Here is a 25,671-nt window from a genome sequence, read left to right as displayed (position 1 = left end):
CTTTACCTGGACTGCTTCTAAATTAATGAAAAACACTCGAATCCGAAGAGCGCAGAAGAAGGGGCGGAGGGGGTGGAGAGATGGAATTCAAGGGATTTTTGAAAATGTGACTGATTTTGCAAAGAGCGAGTTTTGAAATGTTTACTCTGTGGTGGTTTGAAATTTTTACATCTTTCAACAAAGCGCGCGCGGAGAAGTGAAACCATCTGAAAGGGCTTTTGAAAAGAGCGACTCAGCACAAGTTGGCGGAGGCTGTGGTTCCTTTATCTCGGGCGATCTGTGCCCATCGTGCAGGAGGGAGCCCCAGCCCATTCCCCCCTCCGCTCCGCGCCTCCGAGCTCCCAGCTCCGCGGCGGCCTCGGCCCGGCTTCAAAGCACTGCTGGCGGAGCGTCCCCGGGAGGGAATCGGAATCGGACACCTCGCTCCGGGGACGCCGGGCCGGCCGGCGCGGTCCTGTCCCCCAGCTCGGCTGCCTGATGTGGTCATCTTGTTAGTCATGGCAGGCCCGGGGTCTCTCTGTTTGTGCCGCTTTCAGCACTTATTAAGCGAGAAGTGGGAGGCTTTACACGAAACTGCAAAAGATGTTTTTTCTCCCCAGGGCCACGGCAGTCGGGGCCACGGCTTATCCATCATTGCAAAGATCTCTCTGAGGCACGGAACGAGTCAGCTCTGCCCAGAGGGGGAGAAAAATGAGCGGCACATGGGGCCCTCTGTCCCAGGACCTTCTTGGCTCGGCTCCCGGGGAAGAGGGTGGGCTCCTTGGTCTGGAAACTGCCGGGGGAAGGCCTTTGGAGAGGCAAAGGCACACAGCTTCAGAAAAGTGGCACATCTCTGTGGCTCTCGTGCCCAATTCTACAGTTTGGGGCTTTCCACTCAGATGCCCCCACTGATCCCAGCCCCGAGACCAACAGGGGGCTCCCACCACGGAGATCCAGACACCTGTACACAAGTGGCAGTGCTGGGGGAGGGGTGCTGTTGAAGGTGGAAATAGTTTCTAAGCAGCTCCTGGAAAGTGAACAAATTCTGGTACCTCCGCGTCGTCTCAGGAACCTGCATCTTTCTTGCCGCTCTGTGCTCCCTTCCTCCAAGGGAGGGGCTGTGAACTCCCCGACAGGCCCAGGTGGAATTCTGAGTTCTGAGATCATCAGAGTCCCTCCTCTGAGCCTCAGTTCCATGAGTATCAAACTGCTGGGGAGATTTTGGGGGAAGCAACAAGTTTGAGCCAAGAACCCATGATTGAAATTCTCTGCCAGTAAAGCCCTCCCAGCTGAGCCCCAAGGGTCTGTAGTTGGTTCAGCAAGCAGGGGCGGCAGGAGGGGGTGGGGGATTTGCAAACTTCAAACAGGACCTGGGGTGGGGTGGGGAGACTGTGCTGAGGAAGGGGGCCACCGACAGAGGGCTCAGGGTTAATTAGAGAGACTGCGTTGTGGCACCTATCAACTCAACCCTCTCCGTATTTTCTCGGCATTAAAGCACCAGCGACTCAAGTTCTATGCAGGGTTGCCTCCCTCACCTAGGGTGAGCCTGGAAGGGCGGGAGAGTCGAGCCACACTTAGGATGGACATTTGCAGCCCCCTGGAAGACCCCAGCCAAGGCTACTTGCCTTCCCACCGAACGCTTCTTTGGACATCGAGGGTCTACTGTCTTCTAGGCACTGGGCTGGGCATATCACCTGGAAGATAGGGCCCATCAGCTCTCCCATTTTACAGATGAGGAAAGTAAGGCTAAGAGAGGCAAAGGCTAAAGGGCTCACCAGCTCAAGGGTATTTGGCTGCTTTGTGGGAGAGGCAGGGTTGGAGCCAGGAGCCTCAGGCTTATGCCACTGGCTTGGGCTGGGGCCAGAGACCAGCAAAGGACAGGTTATCACTGCTTACAGCCCGCCCTCACCTCGGCCCTGCCCCCTCGCACTGTCCTTGACATTCAATCAGGTGCCTGTGATGTCTGGCCCAGCAGTTGGGGCTGGGCCTCCCCAGCTTCCCCACGACAAATGGTTCTCATTTGAAAGGGAGGTTATAAAAACACATGCCCAAAGACACTGTCAGGGAACTGAGGATTAATCTCATTTCAGTCAAAGACCATTCCAAATATTTTGGGGGTGGGGGAATGGGGGTGGGTAACAGCCCTTGACTGGGAAGGAAGTCAGGGTTCGAGGGTGCCCCTCAGGTCGGGGCCGGTTTGGAGGCACGGATGTGGACTGGTGAGGTCAGGGGTCATTGCATACCTGGTGAGGCCAAGTCTGACCGGAGGCATTGCTTTGCTGCACAAAGTCCCCAGGGCCGGCTTTACAGGGGGGCCGGGACTCCATCGTGAACACTCACACTGGGTTTGCTATCTTGGTTATGTTTCAGGGTGGTTTAAGTTGCCAAAAGGAAGGGAAGGATTAGACGCCCGGGACATTTTCATTTTCTGGATGGTGTCAAAGCTGCATGTTTTTGCCTGGTGACTCAACCAGAGAGGGCCCTGAAGACCAGCCAGGAGGAGGGGGGCACTGCCTCCCAGCCCCCTGCCCAGGCGCTTGTGGGCTGCACAGCGAACCCGCCCCATCGGAGCCAGGGAAGTGAGGGAGCATCAGCTGGCTCTAAGCCAGCAGCTCCCACACTGGGTGGCTTGATCCCTAAAAGATAACCTGTGGTTCTGGGGCACAGGCATGAGCTGTGGACTCGGGGCCTCTGCAGAGCTTTCCAAACAACCCCAATGGCTCCACTGACTGAGTGGTCAGGGGGTGCCAGGTGGCTGCTGCTGCAATCTCGTCTGTTTAATGACCCTGGGAGGTAAGGACATTTATTATCCCCATTTTGTGGCTGGGGAAACTGAGGCTCAGAAAGTTGCAAGTGGCTTGCCGAAGGCCTGGAAGCTGGACAACAGTGATACATCTCCTTTAACTTTCTCAGCAACTTTTCAAAGTAGGGACTGTTGAGTTCCCCGATTTATGGATGTGCAAGTTGAGGCTGGGTGTCGAGGCGCTGTGATGTGGCTCGTTCAAGCCACTGGGGAGGGAGGGCGGAGCTGGGGGCTTTGGGTCCCTCCAGCTGATCCGGATCCGAGCTCTGGCCCCGGCCGGTACCCCCTCGCGGCGGTCCAGAGCCCACACGGGCCGCTCCCCGCAAGCCGGCGGGCGCAGCAGGGGTGGGACCTCCAAGCGGCGCGGAGGGGGCTCGCGCTGCGGGCTGGCCTCCTTCCAAACAAATGTCCGCAGGGTGGAGCCGATGGATTCATTTTCCAACTGTCGGAGGTATTCGCCGATCTTCCGCACGCGGAGGAGTCCCCACAGAGCCCAGCGAGGGCCGGCGCCGGGCCGGGCTGGGCGCAGCAGAGCGCCCCCGCGTGGCCGGACTCGGGCGCGCGAACTCGCGGCCCGGTGTGTGGGCTGAGAAGGGCCTCGCGCTTTACAGGGACCCAGGAACCTTGAAAGGGAGCTGCTAGGATGGTCCCCATTTTACAGAGGGGAAAACAGGCAGGAGAAAAGTGCAAGAGACCTCCCAGTTTCCCCCAACTGGGAAATGGGATTCAAAGTGGGGGCCTGCCTCCCTCCAAAGTGCCTCCTCCCTGGAAGCAGCGAGAGGCTGTCCCGGCCCCTGCAGGGGCCTGCCCTAGGGAGCCCCTCCAGTCAGTGGCGGGGTGTGTGTGTGTGTGTGTGTGTGTGTGTGTGTGCGTGTGCCGGGGGCCCACATCGGTTTACTACCCAGCAGGAAGCGCTGATGGGTGCGGTAGCGCTGGAAGCAAATTCCAAACACGAAGCTCTTGGATTTTCTGGCAAAATCCAGCCAGGGAACGCTGATGTGCTAGTGTGCACCAGGCCAGGGGCTCCCACACTGGGTGGACAGGTCTTGGGGGGGGCTCCTTAGTCCCTCTGTCCCCCTTCCTGCCCACGGCGAAGGGGTCGTCTGGGGCCTCCCTGTGGCCCAGTGCTCTCTGCTGGGTGCCGGCCAGCACTGTGCCACACCCTGCGCCAAGCATGCTGCGGGTCTGATCTCAATTCCTCCTCTGGAAAGCTCTGGGTGGCTTCTGGCTGTTATCCCAGAGCCCCAGGGTTGCATTCAGGGGAGTTGGCAGAGCTGGTTCCTGAGCTGGGCCTGTCGGGCCTCATGAGTCATCCCGATACCAGACAGGACGCCTCTTCTCCGGGGGACGGAATCCCGGCTGCCTTCGGGCACAGCTCGGGAGCTGGGCATGCTCGGGTTGGACGTCCTGAGCTCCCTGTGGTTGACCCGTGCTTCTGAGCACTCTCTGCGGCCTGGTTTCTACAGGCGCTCAAGTGGAGGGGCCCCGCCTGCAGGAGTGTGGTGATAACACACGCAAAGCAGAACCGCTGTTGCCCTACGTAAGTGTGTGCCGGGGCTGTGTGACCAAATGCAACCCGCCCCCCAACCTTGGAACATCCTTCATCCCAGTCCATCCACCTTAGAGGTCAGCGCACATCTTTTCTCCTGTAGGAACCCTTTCTCTCCCATCTTCCAGGGCTCCTCTCCAAGGGACGGTATTGGTGGGATATGAAAGCCATTTTTAAAGGGTTCGGGAGGATGGGCAAAGATTCTTAAACAGGGCGCAGAAAGGAAAAGATTGATAATTGGACTCGATTAATAACTTTAAATATTTTTAATTTTTTCATCGAGGTAATTGACATATAACGTATTAGTTTCAGGTGTACAATATAACAATTCAATATTTGTATATATTGCAAAATGACTACAATAAGTCTAGTTAACATCTGTCATCATACAGAGTTAAAATTTTTTCTTTCTCATAATGAGGACTTTTACGATTTACTCTCTTAGCAACTTTCAGATATGCAATACAGTATTAATAACTGTAGTCACCATGTTGTACATGACATCCCCAGGACTTGATAACTGGAAGTTTGTATCTTTTGACCCCCTTCACCCGTTTTGCCCACCCCCACCCCCACCTCTGGCAACTACCCGTCTGTCCTCTATACTATGAGCTAGGTTTGTGGTGGTGGTGGTGTTTTTTAATTTATAAATAGTACATTGCAAAGTGCTTACGAATCAGAAATCGTATCTGGAAAGTTAGCTTTGTGTCCCCATTTTAAATCCACCATTTATCAGCTTATGTCCTTAGGCAATCACTTAACCTGTTGAGGATTCGGTTTCTTCATCTGTAAAATGATGGTGATAACGGCTGCCCTTTCTATCTTTTTAAAAAAAATTGAGGTATAGTTGATTTACAATATTATATTATTTTTAGGTATATGACATAGTGATTCAATGTGTTTATAGGTTTTACTCAATTTAAAATTATTACAAAATAATGGCTGTATTTCCCTGTACTATATATCCTTGTTGCTTGTTTATTTTATACAAAGTAGTTTGTGTCTCTTAATCCCATAACCCTATCTCTCCCCTCCCCACGGGGAATCACTGGTTTGTTCTCTATATCTGTGAGTCTGTTTCTGTTATATACATTTCTTTGCTTTATTTTTTAGATTCCACATATAAGTGATAACAGAGTATTTGTCTTTCTGGTCTGACATTTCACTAAGCATGATACTCTTTAGGTCCATCCACATTGTAGCAAATGGCAGAATTTCATTATTTTTTATGGCCAAGTAATATTCCATTATATATATGTGTATATATACACCTATATACACATATATATGTATGTATACACACACACACACATATATATATACACATACACACACACGCACACACACACATCTTCTTTATCCATCTGTTGATGGGCACTTAGGTTGATTCCATATCTTGGCTATTGTAAATAATGCTGCTATGAACATTGGGATGCAAGTATCTTTTTGAATTATTTTTTTCATTTTCTTCAGATATATCCCCAGCAGTGGAATAGCTGGATCCAATGGTAGTTCCAGTTTTAGTTGTCTGAGGAACCTTCATACTGTTTTCCATAGTGGCTGCACCAATTTGCAATCCCACCAACAGTGGGATTTCTCCACATCCTTGCCAACATTTGTTATTTGTAGACTTTTTGATGATAGCCATTTTGACAGGTGTGAGGTGACATCTTATTGTGGTTTTGATTTGCATTCCTCTGATGATTAGTGATGATGAGCATCTTTTCATGTGTCTGTTGGCCACATGTATGTCTTCTTTGGAAAAAATGTCTTTTCAGGTCTTCTGCCCATTTTTTGATTGGGTTGTTTATTTTTTTGATATTAAGTTGTATGAGCTGTTCATATATGTTGGATATTAATCCTTTATCAGTCATATCATTTGCAAATATTTTCTTCCGTTCTGTAGGTTGCCTTTTCATTTTGTTGATGGTTTTCTTTGCTGTGCAAAAGCTTTTAAGTTTAATTAGGTCCCATTTGTTTATTTTTTCTTTCTTTTTTTTGCCTTAAGAGACAGATCCAAAAAAATATTGCTATGATTTATGTCAAAGAGTGTTCTGCCTATGTTCTCCTCTAGGAGTTTAATGGTTTCAGGGCTTGCATTTAGGTCTTTTTTGAGTTTATTTTTGTATATGGTATGAGGAAATATTCTAATTTCATTCTTTTACATGTAGCTGCCCAGTTTTCTCAGCCCCACTTATTGAAGAGACTGTCTTTTTTTCATTGCATATTCTTGTCTCCTTTGTTGTAGATTAATTGACTGTAAGTGTGTGGGTTTATTTCTGGGCTCTCTATTCTGTTCCATGGATATATGTGTCTGTTTTTGTGCCAGTATCATGCTGTTTTGATTACTGTAAATTTGTAGTATAGTCTGAAGTCAGGGAGTGTGATACCTCTAGCTATGTTCTTTTTTCTCAAGATTGCCTTGGTAATTTGGGGTCTCTTGTGGTTCCATATAAATTTTAGGATTATTTTTTCTAGTTCTGTGAAAAATGCCATGGGCATTTTGATAGAGATTGCATTAAATCTATAGATTGCTTTGGGTAGTATGGGCATTTTAACCATATTAATTCTTCCAATCCAAGAACATGGGATATCTTTCCATTTCTTTGCATTATTTTCAAATTCCTTCATCAATATTTTAGTTTTCAGAGTATAGGTCTTTCACCTACTTGGTTAAGATTATTCCTAGGTATTTTATTCTTTTTGATACGATTGTAAATGAGATTGTTTCTTTAATTTCTCTTTCTGATAGTTCATTAATAGTGTATAGAAAAGCAACAGATTTCTGTGTATTAATACTGTATCCTGCAACTTTACTGAATTCATTTATTCTAATAGTTGTTTTTTTTTTTTTTTTGGTGGAAACTTTAGGGTTTTCTATATATAGTATCATGTCATCTGTAAATAGTGACATTTTTACTTCTTCCTTTTCAATTTGGATGCCTTTTATTTCTTTTTCTTGTCTGATTTCTGTGGCTAGGATTTCCAATTCTATGTTAAATAGAAGTGGCAAGAGTGGGCATACTTTTCTCGTTCCTGATTTTAGATTTTCATTGTTGAGTATGATGTTACCTGTGGGTTTGTCATAAATGGCATTTATTATGTTGAGATATGTTCCCACTATACCAACTTTTGTTTTTGTTTTTGTTTTTTAAACATCTTTATTGGAGTATAATTGCTTTACAATGGTGTGTTAGTTTCTGCTTTATAACAAAGTGAATCAGTTATACATATACATATGTCCCCATATCTCTTCCCTCTTGCATCTCCCTCCCTCCCACCCTCCCTATCCCACCCCTCTAGGTGGTCACAAAGCACCGAGCTGATCTCCCTGTGCTATGTGGCTGCTTCCTGCTAGCTATCTATTTTACGTTTGGTAGTGTATATATGTCCATGCCACTCTCTCACTTTGTCCCAGCTTACCTTTCCCCCTCCCCCTATCCTCAAGTCCATTCTCTAGTAGGTCTGTGTCTTTATTCCCTTCTTGCCCCTATATACCAACTTTGATGAGAGTTTTATCATGAATGGATGTTGAATTTTGTCAAATGCTTTCTCTGCATCTATTGAGGATCATGTGATTTTTATCATTCCTTTTGTTAATATGGTGTATCACATTGACTTGCAAATATTAAACCATCCTTGCATCCCTTGAATAAACCCCACTTGATCATGGTGTATGGTTTATATATTGTTGAATTCAATTTGCTAATTTTTTGAGGATTTTTGCATCTATATTCATCAGAGATATTGGCCTGTAAAATTTTTTTTTTTGGTAGTGTCTTTGTCTGTCTTTGGTATCAGGGTAATGGTGGCCTTATAGAATGAATTTGGGAGTGTTCCATCTTCTTCAATTTTTGGGAATAGTTTGAGAAGGATAGGTATTAGCTTTTCATTATGTGTTTGGTAGAATTCCCCTGAGAAGCCATCTGGTCTTGGACTTTTGTTTGCTGGGAGTTTTTTTGTTTGTTTTTGTTTTAAAATTTATTTATTTATTCATTTCATTTAATTTTTTTTTTGGCTGCATTGTGTCTTCACTTGCATACGGGTTTTCTCTAGTTGCTGAGAGCGGGGGCTACTCTTTGTTGTGATGCTTGGGCTTCTCATTGCGGTGGCTTCTCTTGTTGCAGAGCACAGGCTCTAGGCATGCGGGCGTCAGTAGTTGTGGCACACGGGCTTCAGTAGTTGGGGCTTGCGGTCTCTAGAGCGCAGGCTCAGTAGTTGTGGTGCATGGGCTTAGTTGCTTCACGGCATTTGGGATCTTCCTGGACCAGGGATTGAACCCGTGTCCCCTGCATTGGCAGGTGGATTCTTAACCACTGTGCCACCAGGGAAGCCTTGCTGTGTGTTTTGTTTGTTTGTTTTTTACAAATTCAATTTTACTACTAGTGACTGGACTGTTCAGATTGTTTATTTCCTCCTGATTCAGTCTTGGAAAGTTGTGTGTTTCTAGAAATTTGTCCATTTCTTCTAGGTTGTCCAATTTGTTGACATAATTTTCATAGTATTCTCATTATATTTTGTATCTCTGTGGTATTGGTTGTTATTTCTCCTCTTTCACTTCTTATTTTATTTGGGTCCTCTCTCTTTTCTTCTTGATGAACCTGGCTAAAGGTTTATCAATTTTGTTTATCTTTTCAAAGAACTAGCTCTTGGTTTCATTGATCTTTTCTTTTCTTTCTTTCTTTCTTTTTTGAGTCTCTATTTATTTTCTCTCTCATCTTTATAATTTCCTTCCTTCTGCTGACTTTGGGCTTTGTTTGTTCTCTTCCTAATTCCTTTAGATGGAAGATTAGATTGTTTGAGATTTTTCTTATTTCTTGAGGTAGGCCTGTATGACTATAAACTTCCCTCTTAGAGCTGCTTTTGTTGCATCCCATAGATTTTGGAAAGTTGTGTTTCCATTTTCATTTGTCTTGAGGTATTTTTTGAGTTCCTCTTTGATTTCTTCATTGACCCATTGGTTTTTTTAATAGCATGTTGTTTAGTCTCCACTTGTTTGTGCTTTTCCCATTTTTCTTCCTGTAATGGATTTCAAGTTTCATGTCATTGTGGTCAGAAAAAAAATGCTTGATATAATTTCTGTCTTCAAATTTGTTGAGACTTGTTTTGTGGCCTTGCATGGGATTTATCTTGGAGAATGTTCCATATGCACTTGAAAAGAATGTGTATGCTGCTGTTTTGGGGTGGAATGTCCTGTAGATATCTATTAAATCCAACTGGTCTATGTGTCATTTAAGACCACTGTTGCCTTATTGATTTTCTGTTGGGATGATCTGTCCATTGATGCAAGTGGGGTGTTAAAGCACCTGCTATTATTACATTGTAATTTTCTCCCTTTATGTCTATTAATGTTTGCTTTATATATTTATGTGCTCCTGTATTGGATGCATATATGTTAACGAGTGTACTATCCTCTTCTTGTATTGATCCTTTTATCATTATATAATGCCTTTCTTTGTCTTTTGATTTGGACTTTGTTTTATTTTTCCTGATATGAGTATTGGTACCCCAGCTTTCTTGTTGTTTCTGTTTGCATGAAATATCTTTTACCATCCCCTCACTCTCAGTCTCTGTGTGTCTTTAGTTCTAAGGTGAGTCTCTTGTAAGCAGCATATAGATGGGTCTTGTTTTTTTCTATTCAATCAGCCACCCTATGTCTTTTTATTGGAGCATTTAGTCCACTGACAAAGTAATTATTTTTAGGTGTGTACTTACTTACATTTTATTACTTGTTTTCTGGTTGTTTTTGTAGGTCTTCCCTGTTCTCTTCTTCTTCTTTTATTTCTTCCCATGTAGTTTAATGATTTTCTTTAGTGGTATGCTTGTGTTAATTTCTCTCTTGTTTTTGTGTATTTAATGTAGGTTTTTGATTTTTGGTTACCATGGGGTTCATACATGTTGACCTAAAATGATATTTGTTTTAATTTTAAAAAATTTTTATTGGAGTATAGTTGATTTACAATGTGTTAGTTTCAGGTGTACAGCAAAGTGAATCAGATATATATATATATAAGTATATATATATATATATATCTCCATTCTTTTCAAGATTCTTTTCCCATATAGTTCATTACAAAATATTGAATAGAGTTCCCTGTGCTATACAGTAGGTCCTTGTTAGTTATCTGTTTTATATATAGTAGTGCATATGTGTTAATCCCAATATCCTAATTTATATATCTATTTGCTTTAACTAGGTAGTCCTTTAAGTTCAGACACATTCTAAAAGACCTACATTTTTTACTCCCTTCCTCCACACTTTGCATTTTTGATGTCATATTTTACACCTTCATGTTTATCCCTTTACTGATTATTTTAGTTATAGTTGATTTTTACAATTTTGTCTTTTAATCTTCATACTAGCTTATTTAAGTGGTTGATCTTCAGCCTTTACTATATGTTTGCTTTTATTAATGGGATTTTTCCTTTTCTATAGATACTTCTTGTTATAGCCTTTTCTTCTTCCCTTAGAAAAGTCCTTTTAGCATTTCTTTTTGGGTCAGTTTAGTATTGATGAACTCTTAGTTTTTGTTTATCTGAGAAGTTCTTTACCTCTCCTTCAATTCTAAGTGATAATCTTGCTTGGTAGAGTATCCTAGGTTGCAGGTTTTGCCCTTTCAGCACTTTAAATATATCATGCCATTCCCTTCTGGCCTGCAAAGTTTCTGCAGAGGAATCAGCTGATAGCCTTATGGAGGTTCCCTTGTAACGGACTCTTTGTTTTTCTCTTGCTGCCTTTAGAATCCTCTCTTTATCTTTTGCTATTTTAATTATGTCTTGGTGTGGGTCTGTTTGGGTTCATCTTGTTTGGGACCATATGTGCTACCTGTACCTGGATATCTGTTTCCTTCTTCAGGCTTGGGAAGTTTTCAGCCATAATTTCATTAAATACATTTTTGACTCTCGCCCCTGCTTTTCTCTCTTCTCCTTGTGGGACCCCTATAATGTGAATGTTGGTACACTTGATCTTATTCCAAAGATTCCTTAAACTGTTTTCATTTTTAAAAATTTGTTTTTCTTTTTGCTGTTCTGATTGGGTGATTTTCATTATTCTATTTTCTAGATTACTTATGCTTTCTTCTGTATCACCCAGTCTGCTGTTCATTCCTTCCAGAGTGTTTTTCATTTCAGTTATTGTATTCTTCATTTCTGGCTGGTTCCTTTTTATATTTTCTAGTTCCTTGTTAAACTTCTCACTGTGTTCATCTATTCTTTTCCCTAATTCAGTTAGCAATCTTATTCTACTAATGCTTTGAATTCTTTATCTAGTAGATTGTTTATTTCTATTTCATTTTTTGTTTTTTCAGGGGCTTTCTCTTGCTCTTTCAATTGAGACAGATTCCTCTGTCTTTTCATTTGCCTATCTTTCTCTGTCTCTATGAATTACGTGAAACAGTTACTTATGGTGGTCTTGAAGGGGTGTCCTTACGTGGTAGTTTCCCTATACAGTCTGCATGTGCCCAGTGGCTTTGGTGGGAGAGCTGGATTTGACACGAACATAAGTCGCATCTTTCCTCAGGGTGTTCTGGCAGCTATCTCCTTGGTAGGAGCTGAGGCTGGAGAAGGAGGGGCTAGGGCTGGAGCCAGGTGTGAGGTGGAGCTTTCCCTCTACTCAGTGGATGTCACCACCCTGTTGGGGGTGGGGTCAGGTCCCAAGTTGCTGGAGCAGAAGCCCTGAGGGTTGGCTCTGAGCTGGCTCAGTTCCCTTTAAGTGTGTGTTCTTCCCCCTCCCAGGCCCAGCACCCTCAGTCCCAGAGGGGAGCACTGCTGGAGTAAGAGGGGCCAGTGTGGGTATTTGGTGAGGGTCAGGGCAGGGGGTGTGGTGGTCTGGCTGCCGTCAGAGACCTGGAGTGCCTCTGATGGCCTCCCTGTGCAATCGTCAGTAATGGCTGAGCCCTCCCCACTAAGTCATCACTTAGCATTCGAGCTGACACAGTGTCTCATGGCCCGAGCTTTTTTCCTTGGTTGTGGCAGCCCTTGCTCCAGTGTGGAGCTGCAACGTGAGGCAAAGGGTGCTGGAGCGTTTGCTTGGCTCAGGCTGGGGTGCACACTGGGGTGGTAGCGGGAAACAGTTCAGCCAGCTGGCTCTTTCCGTCTGCCCTTTCTGCCCTGCTTTGGGAGCAAGCATTTGTGCACTCCTCGTGAGCAGAGTCCAGGCTTCCCACAGCTCTCCTGTTAGGCCCACTGGCCCTCCAACCAGCCAAGGGGCTCGTCTTCCCTTTATTGGACCCCAGGACTGGAATGCCCAATACGTGGCTCACCCCCAGGGAGGGTCTCCACCCATCTAATCTCCCTTTTCCTCTGAGTCCCCTCCCGGGGACACAGGTCCTGACCTTATCGCTTCTTTTCCCCTCCTACCTGATTCTGCTTGTATCTTACAGCTTTGTTAGTACAGGAGTCTTTCTGCTAGTCTCCAGTTAGTTTTCAGTAAGAATTGTTCCCCATGTAGATGTATTTTTTTTAAACATCTTTATTGGAGTATAACTGCTTTGCAGTGTTGTGTTCGTTTCTGCTGTATAACAAAGTGAATCAGCTATACATATACATATATCCCCATATTCCCTCCCTCTCGCGTCTCCCTCCCACCCTCCTTATTCTACCCCTCTAGGTGGTCGCAAAGTACCAAGCTGATCTCCCTGTGCCACGCAGCTGCTTCCCACTAGCTATCTGTTTTACATTTGGTAGTGTATATATGTCCATGCCACTCTCTCACTTCATCCCAGCTTACCCTTCCCCCTCCCCGTGTCCTCAAGTCCATTCTCTACGTCTGTATCTTTATTCCTGTCCTGCCCCTAGGTTCATCAGAACCATTTTGTTTTTTTAGATTCCATACATATATGTTAGCATACGGTATTTGTTTTTCTCTTTCTGACTTACTTCACTCTCTATGACAGACTCTAGGTCCTGTAGATGTATTTTTTTTTTTAAATTTATTTATTTATGGCTGTGTTGGGTCTTCATTTCTGTGCGAGGGCTCTCTCTAGTTGTGGCAAGCGGGGGCCACTCTTCATCGTGGTGCGCTGGCCTCTCACTGTCGTGAGCCTCTCTTGTTGCAGAGCACAGGCTCCAGACGCGCAGGCTCAGTAATTGTGGCTCACGGGCCCAGTTGCTCCGTGGCATGTGGGATCTTCCCAGACCAGGGCTCGAACCTGTGTCCCCTGCATTGGCAGGCAGATTCTCAACCACTGCGCCACCAGGGAAGCCCTGTAGATGTATTTTTGATGTGTACATGGGAGGAAGTGAGTTCTGGGTCCTTCTACTTCGCCATCTTGATTCAGGTCCTTACTGTTATGTTTTAGATTCCACATGTAAGTGAGATCATACAGTATTTGTCTTTCTTTGTCTGACTTATTTCATTTAGCACATTGCCCTCAAGGTCCATCCACGTTGTTGCAAACAGCAAGATTTCATTCTTTTTTTATGGCTAAGTGGTATTCCATTGTATAAATATACCACATTTTCTTTATCCATTCATCCACTGATGGACACTTATGTTGTTTCCATATCTTGGCTATTGTAAATAATGCTGCAATGAACATAGGGGTGCATAAATCTTTTTGAATTAATGCTTTTGTTTTCTTCAGGTAATACCCAGAAGTGGAATTGCTAGATCATATGGTAGTTCTATTTTCAATTTTTTGAGGAACCTCCATGTTGTTTTCCATAGTGGCTTCACCAAGTGACATTTGTACCAAAGGGCACAAGGGTTTACTTTTCTCCACATCCTTGTCAACACTTACTTGTTATTTCTGTCTTTTTGATAACAGCTATCCTAACAAGTGTGAGGTGATATCTCATTGTGGTTTTGATCTGCATTTCCCTGATGATTAGTGATGTTGAATATCTTTTCAAGTACCTGTTGGCCATCTGTATACCTTCTTTGGAAAAATGTCTGTTCAGATCTTCTGACTATTTTTTAATTGGATAGTTTGTTTTTCCGCTAATGAGTTGTATGAGTTCTTTATATATTTTGGATATTAATCCCTTGTCAGACATACGATTTGTAAATATTTTCTCCTATTCAGTATGTTGCCTTTCATTTTGTTGATGGTTTCCTTTGCTGTGCAGAAGCTTTTTTGTTTTACGTAGCCACACTTATTTTTGGTTTTGCTACCTTTCTTTTGATGTCAAATCCAAAAAATCATCACCAAGTCCTATGTCAAGGAGCTTACTGCTTATGTTTTCTTCTAGTAGTCTTATGGTTTAAGGCCTTACATTTAAGCCTTTAATGCATTTTGAGTTTATTTTTGTGTATGGTGTAAGATAGTGGTCTAGTTTCATTCTTTTGCTAGTGGCTGTCCAGTTTTCCCAACACCATGTATGCAAGAGACTGTCCTTTACCCATTATAAATTCTTGGCTCTTTTGTTGTAAATTAATCAACCATATACGTGTGGGTTTATTTCTGGGCTCTCTGTTCTGTTCCATTGATCTATGTGTCTGTTTTTATGCCAATATCATACTGTTTTGGATACTAAAGCTTTGTAATAAAGTTTGACACCAGGGAGCATGATGCTTCCAGTTTTGTTCTTTTTTCTCAAGATTGCTTTGGCTATTTTTTTTTTTTTTTTTTTTTTTGTGGTTTCACACAAATTTTAGGTTTGTTCTCTTTCTGTGAAAATGACCTTGGAATTTTGATAGGGATTGCACTGAATCCTTAGATTGCTTTGGATAGTATGAGCATTTTAACAATATTAATTCTTCCAATCCATGAGCATGGGATATCTTTCCATTTATTTGTGTCTTCTTTGATTTCTTTCATCAGTGTCTTATAGTTTTCAATATACAGTCCTTTCACCTCCTTGGTAAAAATTTATTCCTAGGTATTTTATTCTCTTCGATGCAATTATAAACTGTATTGTTTTCTTAATTTCCCTTTTTGATAGTTCATTACTAGTGTATTGAAATGCAACTGATTTTTGTATATTGTTTTTTGTATACTGCAACTTTAATTCATTTATTAGTTCTAACAGTTTTTGGTGGAGTTTTTAGGGTTTTCTATATATAATATCATGTCATCTGAAAATAGTGAGTTTTCCTTCTTCCTTTCCAATTTTGGATGCCTTTTTTTATTCTTGCCTAATTGCTCTGGCTAGGACTTCTAATACTATGTTGCATGAAAGTGGTGAGAGTGGGCATCCTTGTCTTGTTCCTGATTTGAGAGGAATAGCTTTCAGCTTTTCATTGTCGAGTATAATGTTAGCTGTGGGTTTGTCATATGTAGTCTTTATTATGTTGAGGAATATTCCCTCTAAACCCCTTTGTTGAGATTTTTAAAAAATCATAAATGGATGGTGAATTTTGTCAAATGCTTTTTCTGCATGTATTGAGATGATCATAAGATTTTTTATCCATGTTGTTAATGTGGTGTATCACATTGATTGATTTGTGAATGTTGAACCATTCTTGTTTCCCTGGAATAAATCCCACTCGATCATGGTGTATGATCCATTTAATGTATTGTTGAATTTGGTTTGCTAATATTTTGTTGAGTATGTTTGCATCTATGTTCATCAGGCTTTTGGCCTGTAATTTTGTTTTCTTGTGGTGTCTTTGTCTGGTTTTGGTATCAGGGTAATGCTGGCCTTGTATATTTTCTCGTATTTTATCAATTTGGCTACAGTTTCTGTATTAAAATCTTCAAGTGCAGTTGCTGATTTATCTGTTTCTTTTCCTCTTTGGTATTTCAGAACTTTTAGGCTCTTACTTGAAACAACTAGCTCCTGCCTAATGTTTCAGTGTCCTCCCATATCTCTTAAGGGCTACTTTTTGTTTATATTAAACTCATGTTCTGTCTGGTCTATCAGTGCTTCTTCTGGTATTGGTGGCTTAGATTCTTGTCTTCCTTTTGGTGGACCAGCTCTTCTGGTGTCTGTTTTTCCCGTGTGAACTCACTGTTCCCTAGGCCTCTCAGCTCCACTGGCTGGAAATGGAGCCGAGCAGAGTGGCAAGGAAGCTGGTTCTTAACCTCAACTGCACACTAACATCACTGGGGAGCTTGACAAACAACTGGCTCTTGGGTCCCTCCTCCAGAGATTCTGCTGTGATCTGGGCACAGGAAGTTTTAAAAACTCTCCAGGTGATTCTAACGTGCAGTCAATGTTGCAAACCCTTGTGCTCCCTCCAGAGAAGGACAAGGAGGGTTATAGAGGAATTGATGCACCTTGGATGTTCTAATCTGTGCCAACTTCTGCCCGTGTGTCCTCCCCAATCAGGAAATTCAGACCTTCAGGAAAGTGTCCAAGACCTCTGCCCCAGAACCACCTTTCCTGAGACCTGTGTCTCTGGTTGCACTTACTTGGCCCAAGATGTGGGGAGAAGGGAGGGGTCCAGCCCAGCTGTTGTTTTGGTGGTGAAAGGATGAAAATGACCCAACCCAGAGCAATGTGTGTGTGTGCGTGGGGAGGGGCAGATGAATGAGCAAAGCCAGAAAACTGCTCCCCCGTGCAATCTCTCATCTGTAGCATTGGCTGTCTTTCCCTCTGGCCTGTTGCTGTTCACCGAGCCCCTTCTAGCTTTAGTGTTGGGTCCCGTGGTCCACCAATCTTCCTGTCTCTTTCTCCGGCATCTCCCTGAGTTGGGCTCAAGGGAGAGAACCAGCAGCCCGTGGCAGTCCACCTTCCTGACCCCACCCCACCGCCATCATGGATCGTGTTGGGTGCTGCGGCTTCAGAAAGGAGCCAGATAAGGGCCCAGCTCTCACTCTTGTCTCTGGTGTCTTTGAAGCCAGCATAGACTTGTCCACGGAGGCCCAGTGCTTGTCATCATGATCCCTGGGGTGGTCCCAAGCCTCACAGCAAGTGCCACTGGGGCCCATTCTTCTTGGGCTCCTCAGCAATTGAGTCCAGCCCGCCCACGTCAAGAAACTCATTCAAAGAGCGTTTGCTCACGCCTGCTATTTCTCTAGGCTTGTACTGGGTGCTCAGTTTGAGTATATGTGTGGCTGGGGAGGAATGTGTAATAAATGAGACATATACCCCTTCTTCCAGGAGCAGATAACCTAATGAGAGGATCAAATGGCTCCAATACTACCAATGGATCAATGGCTTTAAAATGCAAGGTGTACAGTGGCTTGAAGGGCTCAAGAAGGACATCCCAGAGGAGATATATGAGCAAGTCTTGAAGGATGAACAGGAGTTTACCAGGCAGAAAAAAATGAGGGAAAAGTATTCTAGGCAGAGGGAATAGCATATGCAAAGGCAAGGAAGCAGAGCTTAGGGTTTGAGGAAGCACTAATAATTCAGCAGGGAGATTAGTGGCAGGTGAGGCTGGGATGGGAGGTGGGGGTCAGACCTAGAACAGTGGTGGACGGAAACCTGGGGGACTCAGATTTCATTCTTAGGGCGAGGGGTGAAGTACTGTCAGTGGAGCAGTCCTATTGGGTCCTGGCCATGAGGAAGACGGATGAGAGGGGAGGACACGGGCGGCAGGGGAATGGTTAAGGGGCTGATGCTGTCATCCAGGGAAAAGTGTCGAGGCCAGAACTTAAAAAGGAGCAGCAAGAATAATAGTGGCTGAGTTTGAAAGCAAGTTTAGATGAGAGAACTGTCCAGCTGGAAACAGGGTGATCACAGACAGCTCCAGGTGGGGGTGTGGGTGACTCTCGTGAGAGATGGTGGAGCTGCCCCAGAGACGGGGAAGTTAGAAGAAGGGGAACAATGTGGGGCCTGGGGGAAGATGGTACATTCAGCCCGGGATGTGCTGAGGTCAAGGTGAAACATCCAAGTGGAGACCTCCAGGTGGCTGCTGGGACTATGCGGCTGGACCTCAAGGAGACTGGCCGCAATAGAGCTAAGGGTAGTTAAAGACACAGCTGCTCCCAGCTGCCGGGAGGATGCAGAGGGGGAGAAAGGTGAGGGTGGGGCTCAGGGAGCCTCTAGAGTTTTAGGGATGAGCCAGTTATGGTGGGAAATAGCAGGCAGAAGTAGGGGGAGTAGGAGAGACATGGCTGGGGTGTGTGTGTGTGTGGGGTGGAGTGGGATGGGCTAGACCGTCGGCTTCACGAGGACAGGGACGTCAGTGGTGTCAGTCATTGCTGAGTCCCTAGTGCCCGGCTCGGGGCCTGTGTGTGGAAGGTGCTCATACAACACGGCTTGGACGGTTGGGTGGATGTGTGGATGGACGAATGGTGCTCCACCCACCTCACCATCCTCCCCCCTCGTCACAGAGTGGTGGAGAGCTCCTCCATCTCTCCAGGGAGGTGTCCCACCCCTCTGCCTACAGCCTCACCCCCCCTCTGTAGCAGCTGCCTCTAGAGGGTCTAAACCTAACACCTGCTCCAGATGCCTTGTGATCACACACTCCCCCTTCCACCAGGGCCAGAGCTGCTAGGGGCAGAAGGGGGTCACCTGACCCAGGCAGCCAATCAGAGTCTGTCTTGGGACTCTTGTCTCTGGGTCTTGTGAACTGAGAATGTGCGAACTTGGGTGGCCATGTGAGCGTGCATGTGCCACATATGCTGGTGCACAGAGCATGGGAGAGGGAGGGCCAGGGTGTGAGAGAACGAGAAGCAAGAAGACGCCCAGACAGAGACGAGGCAGTGTGGGTGAGACAGACAGAGGAGAAACAGGCGTTGCCTGCTCTGGCCCTTTTGAGGCTAGGCTGTGTTCTGCTTTGGGGTCCGAGTGTCCTTTGGGTCTGGCCACTAAGCCCACCCTGGCCCAGGCTGTAGAGTGTGGACTTCAATTTCTTGCTGCCCAAAGGCCCGTGTGTGAGGTGCTTCCCCCCGGCGGCCCCCGAGCAGTGCTTAAGGCCTCCAGCAAACAGATTCTGTGTCTTGGATGTCAAAGGCTACTACATGTACTTCCTTGGTGACCCGGCACTAGGAGGGACTCTTCAAACTCCATGTTGAATGTTCTTTGTGGGTTTCTCGTGGAATTCTCTGGGCTGTTCTCCCTCTCCCACTGTGGGGAAAAAGACCTGAGGGATGCCAGAGGTGGGGGCCTGGGCTGGAGGTGCCAGTACCCTTTTGGGGACTCTCATGGTCCTAATGAGAGCTAAGGGTCACCCGATTCTCGCCTGAGTCTGGCATGAACAGGCCTGGAGGCAGTGACGGCTCAGACTCGGGTATCCAGCCCCAAAATGCAGTCACTTATGAAGAAGGTAAAGAGCTATGCTGGTGAAAACTGACCAGTCGTGTGCTCACAAGGAGCCTATGTGCGTCCAGGGCTGGAAGCCCCTCCCTGGCATTTGGGGTGGCATATTGCCAGCAGGTGAGCAGTGGAGACAGGACAAAACCACCGGGTGCATGTCCCCCCACTCCCGGCAGCCCGACGGCCCCGGTCCGGCACAGACAAGGGTTGGGGCGAGCCGGAGATGGGAGCGCCCCTCTGCGTTCCTTGCTGGCGACCCGTTAAAATGCACGCGTTTCACATGCTTTTATGGAAACTGGTGTTTTCTCCCTCCAGAAGCATTCCAGAGGGCTGTTGCCAGAGAATGGCAGGGCTTTCTTCGCTCCTCTTGGATCCTTCTGGCTTGTCACCAGGTCATCTAAGCTAAACGGGGGCAAAGAAATCCACCAGCTCTTTCTAGAAGGCTGGAAGGCCAGGGTGCTGACCAGTCCAGCCAGCAGCCGGGATGAGCTGGAGAGAGAGCTGGAGCCCAGAGCAGCCCCTGAGGGACGCTGATCTCGGTGCCTCAGAGACAGCAGCGAGCTGGGGAAAGGTTAAAACAAACGTTTATTTAACAAATTATATTAAGAAGACAATCACACAGTGAAACTTCCCTTTGCCAAGTACTAGAGTCACCTCAAATAAATACACGCGGTAGGACATTGTTCCTAAGCTAGTGACATAGCCACCTGCCTGAGGCCTGTCTCCTGGTGGTGACAGGCCCCGCCAGCACGGTCGCAACAGGTGAAGAAAGCTGGCCACCCCGGGGGCGTGGTGAGAGTGGGCACCCGGCCCCTCCAGGCCCTGGGGAGGCGAGCTCGGCTTTTGTGAGCCTGGCAGGCACGGGGCTGCCGTCAAGGCCTCTCTGTGTCCTCACCCTTGGGCTCACCAGCTCTCAGGGGAGCTGCGGGCTGGGACCCCTGTAAACGGTGATGGGCAGCCCGCAGCCCCGGTATTGCACCCAGCTCTCGCCCCGTGCTCGGCGAGACACTGTCACACCAGCAGGGCCGGTGACAGCTGGGAACCCATTACTGGACTGGAGGCAGGTGCTCGTGATGGGGCAGCTGGCACCGGGGACTCTGGGGCCAGATCCTGCCTCTGCCGCTTACCAGCTTTGCGCCTGCGGACATGTCTCAGCTTCTTCATCTGGAACCAGGAGCAAACAGCATACGCTTCGGAGTATTTGTTTTTTTGGGGGAGAGGGGTGGTGACAGGAGAAAATGTGCTTCAAGTGCCAGCCTAGCGCCTGGCAAGGAGTAGGTGCTTTGTACGTGTTGGTCCTCCTCGTCCCCCGCCGCCTTCTGAAGGACACGGGGGCAGGTGGTGGCCATCGGAGCCTCCCAGCAGCGTGGCCCTCTGGGGAGCTAGGGCGGGGGCCTAACCCGCTATTTCTCCCTGCCACCGGGGTGCTCATCCCTCCGAGTGGAGGCTGTGGCTGGTATCAGTTCCCGGACTTGGGTGGAAAAAGCCTTGTTATAAATTTGCAGGTGAACTTGGAGTCAACTGCTTGCTCCTTATCACCGTTGTGCTGTTTCCAAGGCCTTTGGAGAGAGACTTGGAACGTTCAGGGGGAAAGAGAAGGCAGCAGGGGACGCTGTGCTCTGGTCAGTCCTTCCGGGAAGGATGGAGGCTGCTGCCCTTCACGTCTCCGAGAGAACCCCTGCCTCCCCTCCCCACGTGGCCAGAGGGTTTGTGAAAAAAAGCACCGTCCCAGAAAGAAACAGAGGTGGCTCGGTCCCGAGGTGAGCGAGCTTCACGTCCACACGGGGCAGGCGGGGCGCGTGGGCACCCACCTCAGAAGGAAAGATGCAGAGGCTGGAGCAGCCTAAAATCTACCACGGACGCCAACTTCTCCTTAACACTGTCACTGCTTCATGGTCTTAAGCTGCCGTCATGGCGACGTTCACAGTCACTGTTAGACCCAGACCAAGACTGGAACATTGTGGAGGCCTCTCCAGCTCGCCTGAGTCCACAGAGGTTTGCCCTCTTCCCGGAGGCCTTGCAGCCCTGCCTTGCTCTGCCTGTCCCAGAACTGCAGGATGGCCCAGGGCTGGGCGGGGGGGCTGGCGGCTCCTCTCCCCAACCTCACCCTCACTGCCCTCTTGCTCCCTGACAGGGGATCCCACGTGGCTGTCTTTGGACCTCCTAGGGCCCATCGGAGCTGCCAAAGTGCTTGGTTCTCAGTCAAGGGAGAAAGGCCGTGGGGTGTTACCTGTTGGAGATGATCCCACAGCTGGGGAGTGAGGAGAGGTGCAAGGACAGAGCCCGCGAGCCAACACAGCCGGACAGAGGTGAGCGGAGACGTCACCCCTCTGCCGGTTTCGGACCAGCCCCGCCCGTCCAAACGGCAGCAGCAGACACAGGTTCTCCGGGCCCCACGGGGCTCCCCCAATTCCCCAGAAACAGCCCGCTCATTTCAGTGGGTACAACTGAGACCGGTTCATCGGCTCTGTCCTGGGTAAGCACCGATCCCAAAGGGTCCTCGCGGGGACTTTCCACCCCGCGCCTCCCGGGCCCTGGCGGGTTCCACCAACTAACTGCCTTTTCCTGCCACCTGGCCACGCGGGAAGGCCAGCCCCAGCGGGGATGTCCTCAGGTCTCGGGGACAGTGGGGAGAGGTGAGCACATCTCTGATGCACAGAAATCAGGAGGTATCGAAATGAAGATCAAGGGGCAGCCGTGGGGGAAGAGGGGAGGGCCTGGGGACGGTGGGGCTGATGCAGGTATGTGAGGGACGTTTTGCCCCGGCCTCACTTCTCAGCCAGAGGCAGCGGCTCCTAACTGCTGGCCAGTTCCTGCTGCGCCCCAGCCGGCCCTGTGCCACCCTAGGAACTGCAGGGAGGAGGGGCTGTCCCTGGCTGGGCAGTGGCTCTCCTAGGCTGCCTTCCTACGCCAGCTACCAGACACACATCGAACCTCACGTCCAAAGCGCCAACCATCTGGTGACCCCCAAGATGTGAGATACCAAGTTCTGGGGAGTTAGGACAAATTCTAACGGCCAGACAAGGCAGCCACAGGGTGAGGCCCGAGCCTCCAGGGAGGACAGCGGCCCCGTTCCCATGGCACCCACGGGACTGGCACCCAGTCCCAGCTGGCACTGTGGGGAACGCCAGCAAGGCCACTGGCCACTCGCGGCAGAAATGTCAGTTCTGGCCCCAGTTTGGTGACCTGGGTCAGAGGGACTTTTCAAAACAACTGTTTCTGTTAGCAGAGGCCACCAAGACACAGCCTGGCTCTGAGAAGCTGGGTGACCGCGTGTCCACGTCCCTGGGCACGGGCTCACAGAGCCTCTTCACCCACGGCCTGGTCATGGTCAGAGCACCGGGCCGGGCAGTTGGAGCTGTTGTTGGCACGTGGGCACCGCAGAGATGAGCCCTTTCTGGGGATGAAGGTGTGAGGTGGGTGAGCCCAGCGTCCTGGCAGCAAAACTCACATCCAAGCAAGCACCTGGCCACACGGCCGTCTCACCGGGAAGGCAAGTCCTCTCTGGGCCAGTGGCTGGGGGATGGCTGTCCCCGACCTCAGGGCATCCAGTGTGTGAATTGAGGGGTGAGTCCGAGGTTGTCCACAGCGGGCAGGGAGGCGGGCCCGGGTCCACGTGGGGACCCACTGGCGTCCTCCTCCCATGTTTCCTTAGGGTCCCTGTGAAATTCTCGGGCACTTGATGCCGTTGGCATGAGCGATGTGTCCCATGGGTCTGGGGCGGTCCGCCAGCCCTGGAGGGCCCTGTGCGAAGCCGCCAGCCCCTCAGGGTCTTCTGGGAGGAAGCAGCGGCTTAGTGGTGGCGACAGTCCGGAGAGCAGGGAGCCGGTGGCGTCACTGGGCGGCCAGAACAACTGTCCAGGGCCCTCGGGGTGACTCCCGTGGTGGGTAGGGTTGTTTGCAGGACAACTGGTCATCACACAGACATGGTAGGAGCCACTGGTCACTACAGCACACACAGATTAGTCGAGATTATGAACAGTATCCCCAGGGGAGCGGGGTGTCACGTCAGGCACGCCGATGACCGAGGAGGTAACAGCTCAGCTGCCCAGAGTCTCCCAGAAGCGCCAAGCCGGGGCAGTGTGGATGGGCGGCGGGAGGGACCGGGCGAGGGGGCGCTCAGTAGTCTGGGCAATGCATCTTCTCCCCGCAGGCGGCCCCTCAGGACTGGGGGATCTGCTGGCACCGGGTGGGGCTGGGCGGGAGCCGGGCGGCAGCGCTCTGCTCCGTGCGGAAGCTGTACTCGTACTGCAGGGGGAGGGGGCAGAGCAGCACAGTCAGGGCGCGAGGACAGCAGAGAAGACCCCCCCCCCCCCACGGCCTCAGACAGGCAGGCGGAGGCCCCGAGGACACGGGAAGGGCGGCCCTCTGCACGTGCACACGTACCGCAGGCGTGAGCTGTGCACGTGCACGGCGGGCGGGGGGAGACGCCTTTGGTGCTGCAGGTGGCTGTCTAGTTTGTGACAGTTGGTGCTTTCCGGTCCCTGCCCACCCCCTGAAAGGTGAGCTCTCGGCACCAGCAGCACCCAAAGCCGCGGTGCCAGCGGTGGATGCACACAGCTGCCCGCGTGCGCCCTGCCGCCCCCCGGCGGATGGTCCCCACGCTCCTGCTGCTGGAGGAGTCCCACGGATGGGAAGGGACAGAGCTGGGGCTCCATCCCAGACCTGACCTGGGCTAGCCGCAGCCACCAGGCTTGGGGGACCCCTGGACTTGCTGCTCTGCTCAGCGCTTCCTGACCTGAAGACAAATAACCGGCTGACATGGGACACAGGGAAGGGGTGCCACCCCACAGCCCGAAGCGCGCTCCGCACTGAGCTCCCAGGCACTTCCTCGCATGTGATGGACCTGGGGCTCCATGAGCCTGGGCCAGGGCGGGCGCCGGCAGAGCGTACCTACCTGTGCCCGGCCCGCCCTGCTGCCGGCCCGAACCTGAGCTCAACCCTCCCGCTTGAGACCCGAGCCTACCTACCTGACCCCGGCTCACGGAAATGACAGAAGGTCGGTTCCGAGTCTGGCGGAAATTTAGAGAAGGGGTGGGGACACCTGTGGTTCAACTTGAAGGCCAGGCAGGATGTCAACATCCAAATGTTGGGCAGGGCATGCCAGGCAGAAGAGGGGGCGCAGGTGAGGAGTGCCCACCGGGCAGAAGGGCCAGGCCTGAGGCTGCGGGGCTGGGGAGCGGGGCCGCAGGAATGGCCTGGACACCACGCAGGGCAGCTACTTGGGTCCATGGGTCTTGGAAATGAGTTGCTTAGATTAGGTCAGTGGTCGTTAAACATTTAAAATATATTTTAAAACTTTTATAGCAGTAGAATTGCCATAAAACGGGCTTCCCTACATAAAGCAAAGTTGAGCTGCCTGGTTGAACTCAGCCACTACCTGAAGCTGTCGCCTTGGGGACGCCAGTGGGGGGCTGCCAGGACGGTGACGTGGAACCGTCCCAGCAGGAGGGTGACCGCTGGGTGACCACCCAGTAGGGTGCAGACCCCAGCCGCAGCCATGGGTTCCAAATGCCCTCCCAACCCCCAAAGTGAGCTGCCTGCGGCAAGGAGGCACTTCTGAGGGCCACGCAGAGCAAGGAGCACAGCTACGGGCTGAGGGGCTTTAGGGATCGTTCTAGGAATGAGGGGAAGCAGAAGCTTCTGGAGGGTTTTACTCCTCCCAAGGGGAAATGGTGGGGAGGCCGAGGCAGCCAGCAGACTACCACTGCAGCACTGCGTCCTCAGCCACCCTGCCAGTGGTCCCGGAGGCCGACCCAGGACAGACACAGACCCAGGCTGGCGCTGGGTGCGGGGGCGAGGCCTGGGCTGACCCTGGCTGTCCTGTGCGAGCAGCAGAGGTGAGCAGCCTTGAGCAGCTACAGGGACCAGGTGACACTGGTGATAGGACTGTGGTCCCTACAAACAGAAGGGGCAGGGAGGGAAGGACTTGACGTTGCAGAGTGACCTCAGGCAGGTCTTTCCTCCTCTGAGCCTCAGTGAACTCATCTCTAAAGAGGGGTCACATCAAGAAATGTGTTGGCGAGGATGTGGAGAAAAGGGAACCCTCGTGCACTGTTGGTGGGAATGTAAATTGGTACAGCCACTATGGAGAACAGTATGGAGGTTCCTCAAAAAACTAAAAATAGAACTGTTATATGATTCACTTCTGGGAATTTACCTCAAGAAAAGGAAAACACTAATTCAAAAAGTTCTACGTACCCCCGTGTTCACAGCAGCATTATTTACAATAGTCAAGATATGGACCAAC

General features: G+C 49.0%; 2 protein-coding genes across 4 annotated transcripts in view; one reads left to right on the top strand and one right to left on the bottom strand.

The window, feature by feature from the left end:
* The window catches only part of LOC132367372 (uncharacterized), a 94,937-nt gene extending 72,828 nt beyond the window's left edge, over window positions 1-22,109 (top strand). For all 3 annotated transcript variants that reach the window (XR_009503770.1, XM_059925628.1, XM_059925627.1), the window contains 2 exons: window positions 20,927-21,181; window positions 21,556-22,109. Coding sequence is in view for 2 of the 3 variants with exons in the window: in XM_059925628.1 (XP_059781611.1) it covers window positions 20,927-20,930 (4 nt within the window). In the remaining variant the exon portion in view is untranslated. The remainder of the gene's footprint in view (window positions 1-20,926; window positions 21,182-21,555) is intronic.
* A 1,112-nt stretch (window positions 22,110-23,221) lies between these two features.
* The window catches only part of MVB12B (multivesicular body subunit 12B), a 187,484-nt gene continuing 185,034 nt past the window's right edge, over window positions 23,222-25,671 (bottom strand). Inside the window, 1 exon segment of the mRNA XM_059926690.1 lies at window positions 23,222-23,669. Within this exon segment, the coding sequence (XP_059782673.1) occupies window positions 23,583-23,669 (87 nt within the window). The 3' untranslated portion in view covers window positions 23,222-23,582.

This window comes from Balaenoptera ricei, chromosome 6, assembly GCF_028023285.1.
Source record: "Balaenoptera ricei isolate mBalRic1 chromosome 6, mBalRic1.hap2, whole genome shotgun sequence".
Lineage (NCBI taxonomy): Eukaryota > Metazoa > Chordata > Mammalia > Artiodactyla > Balaenopteridae > Balaenoptera > Balaenoptera ricei.
This window is presented reverse-complemented; position numbering and strand designations above follow the sequence as displayed.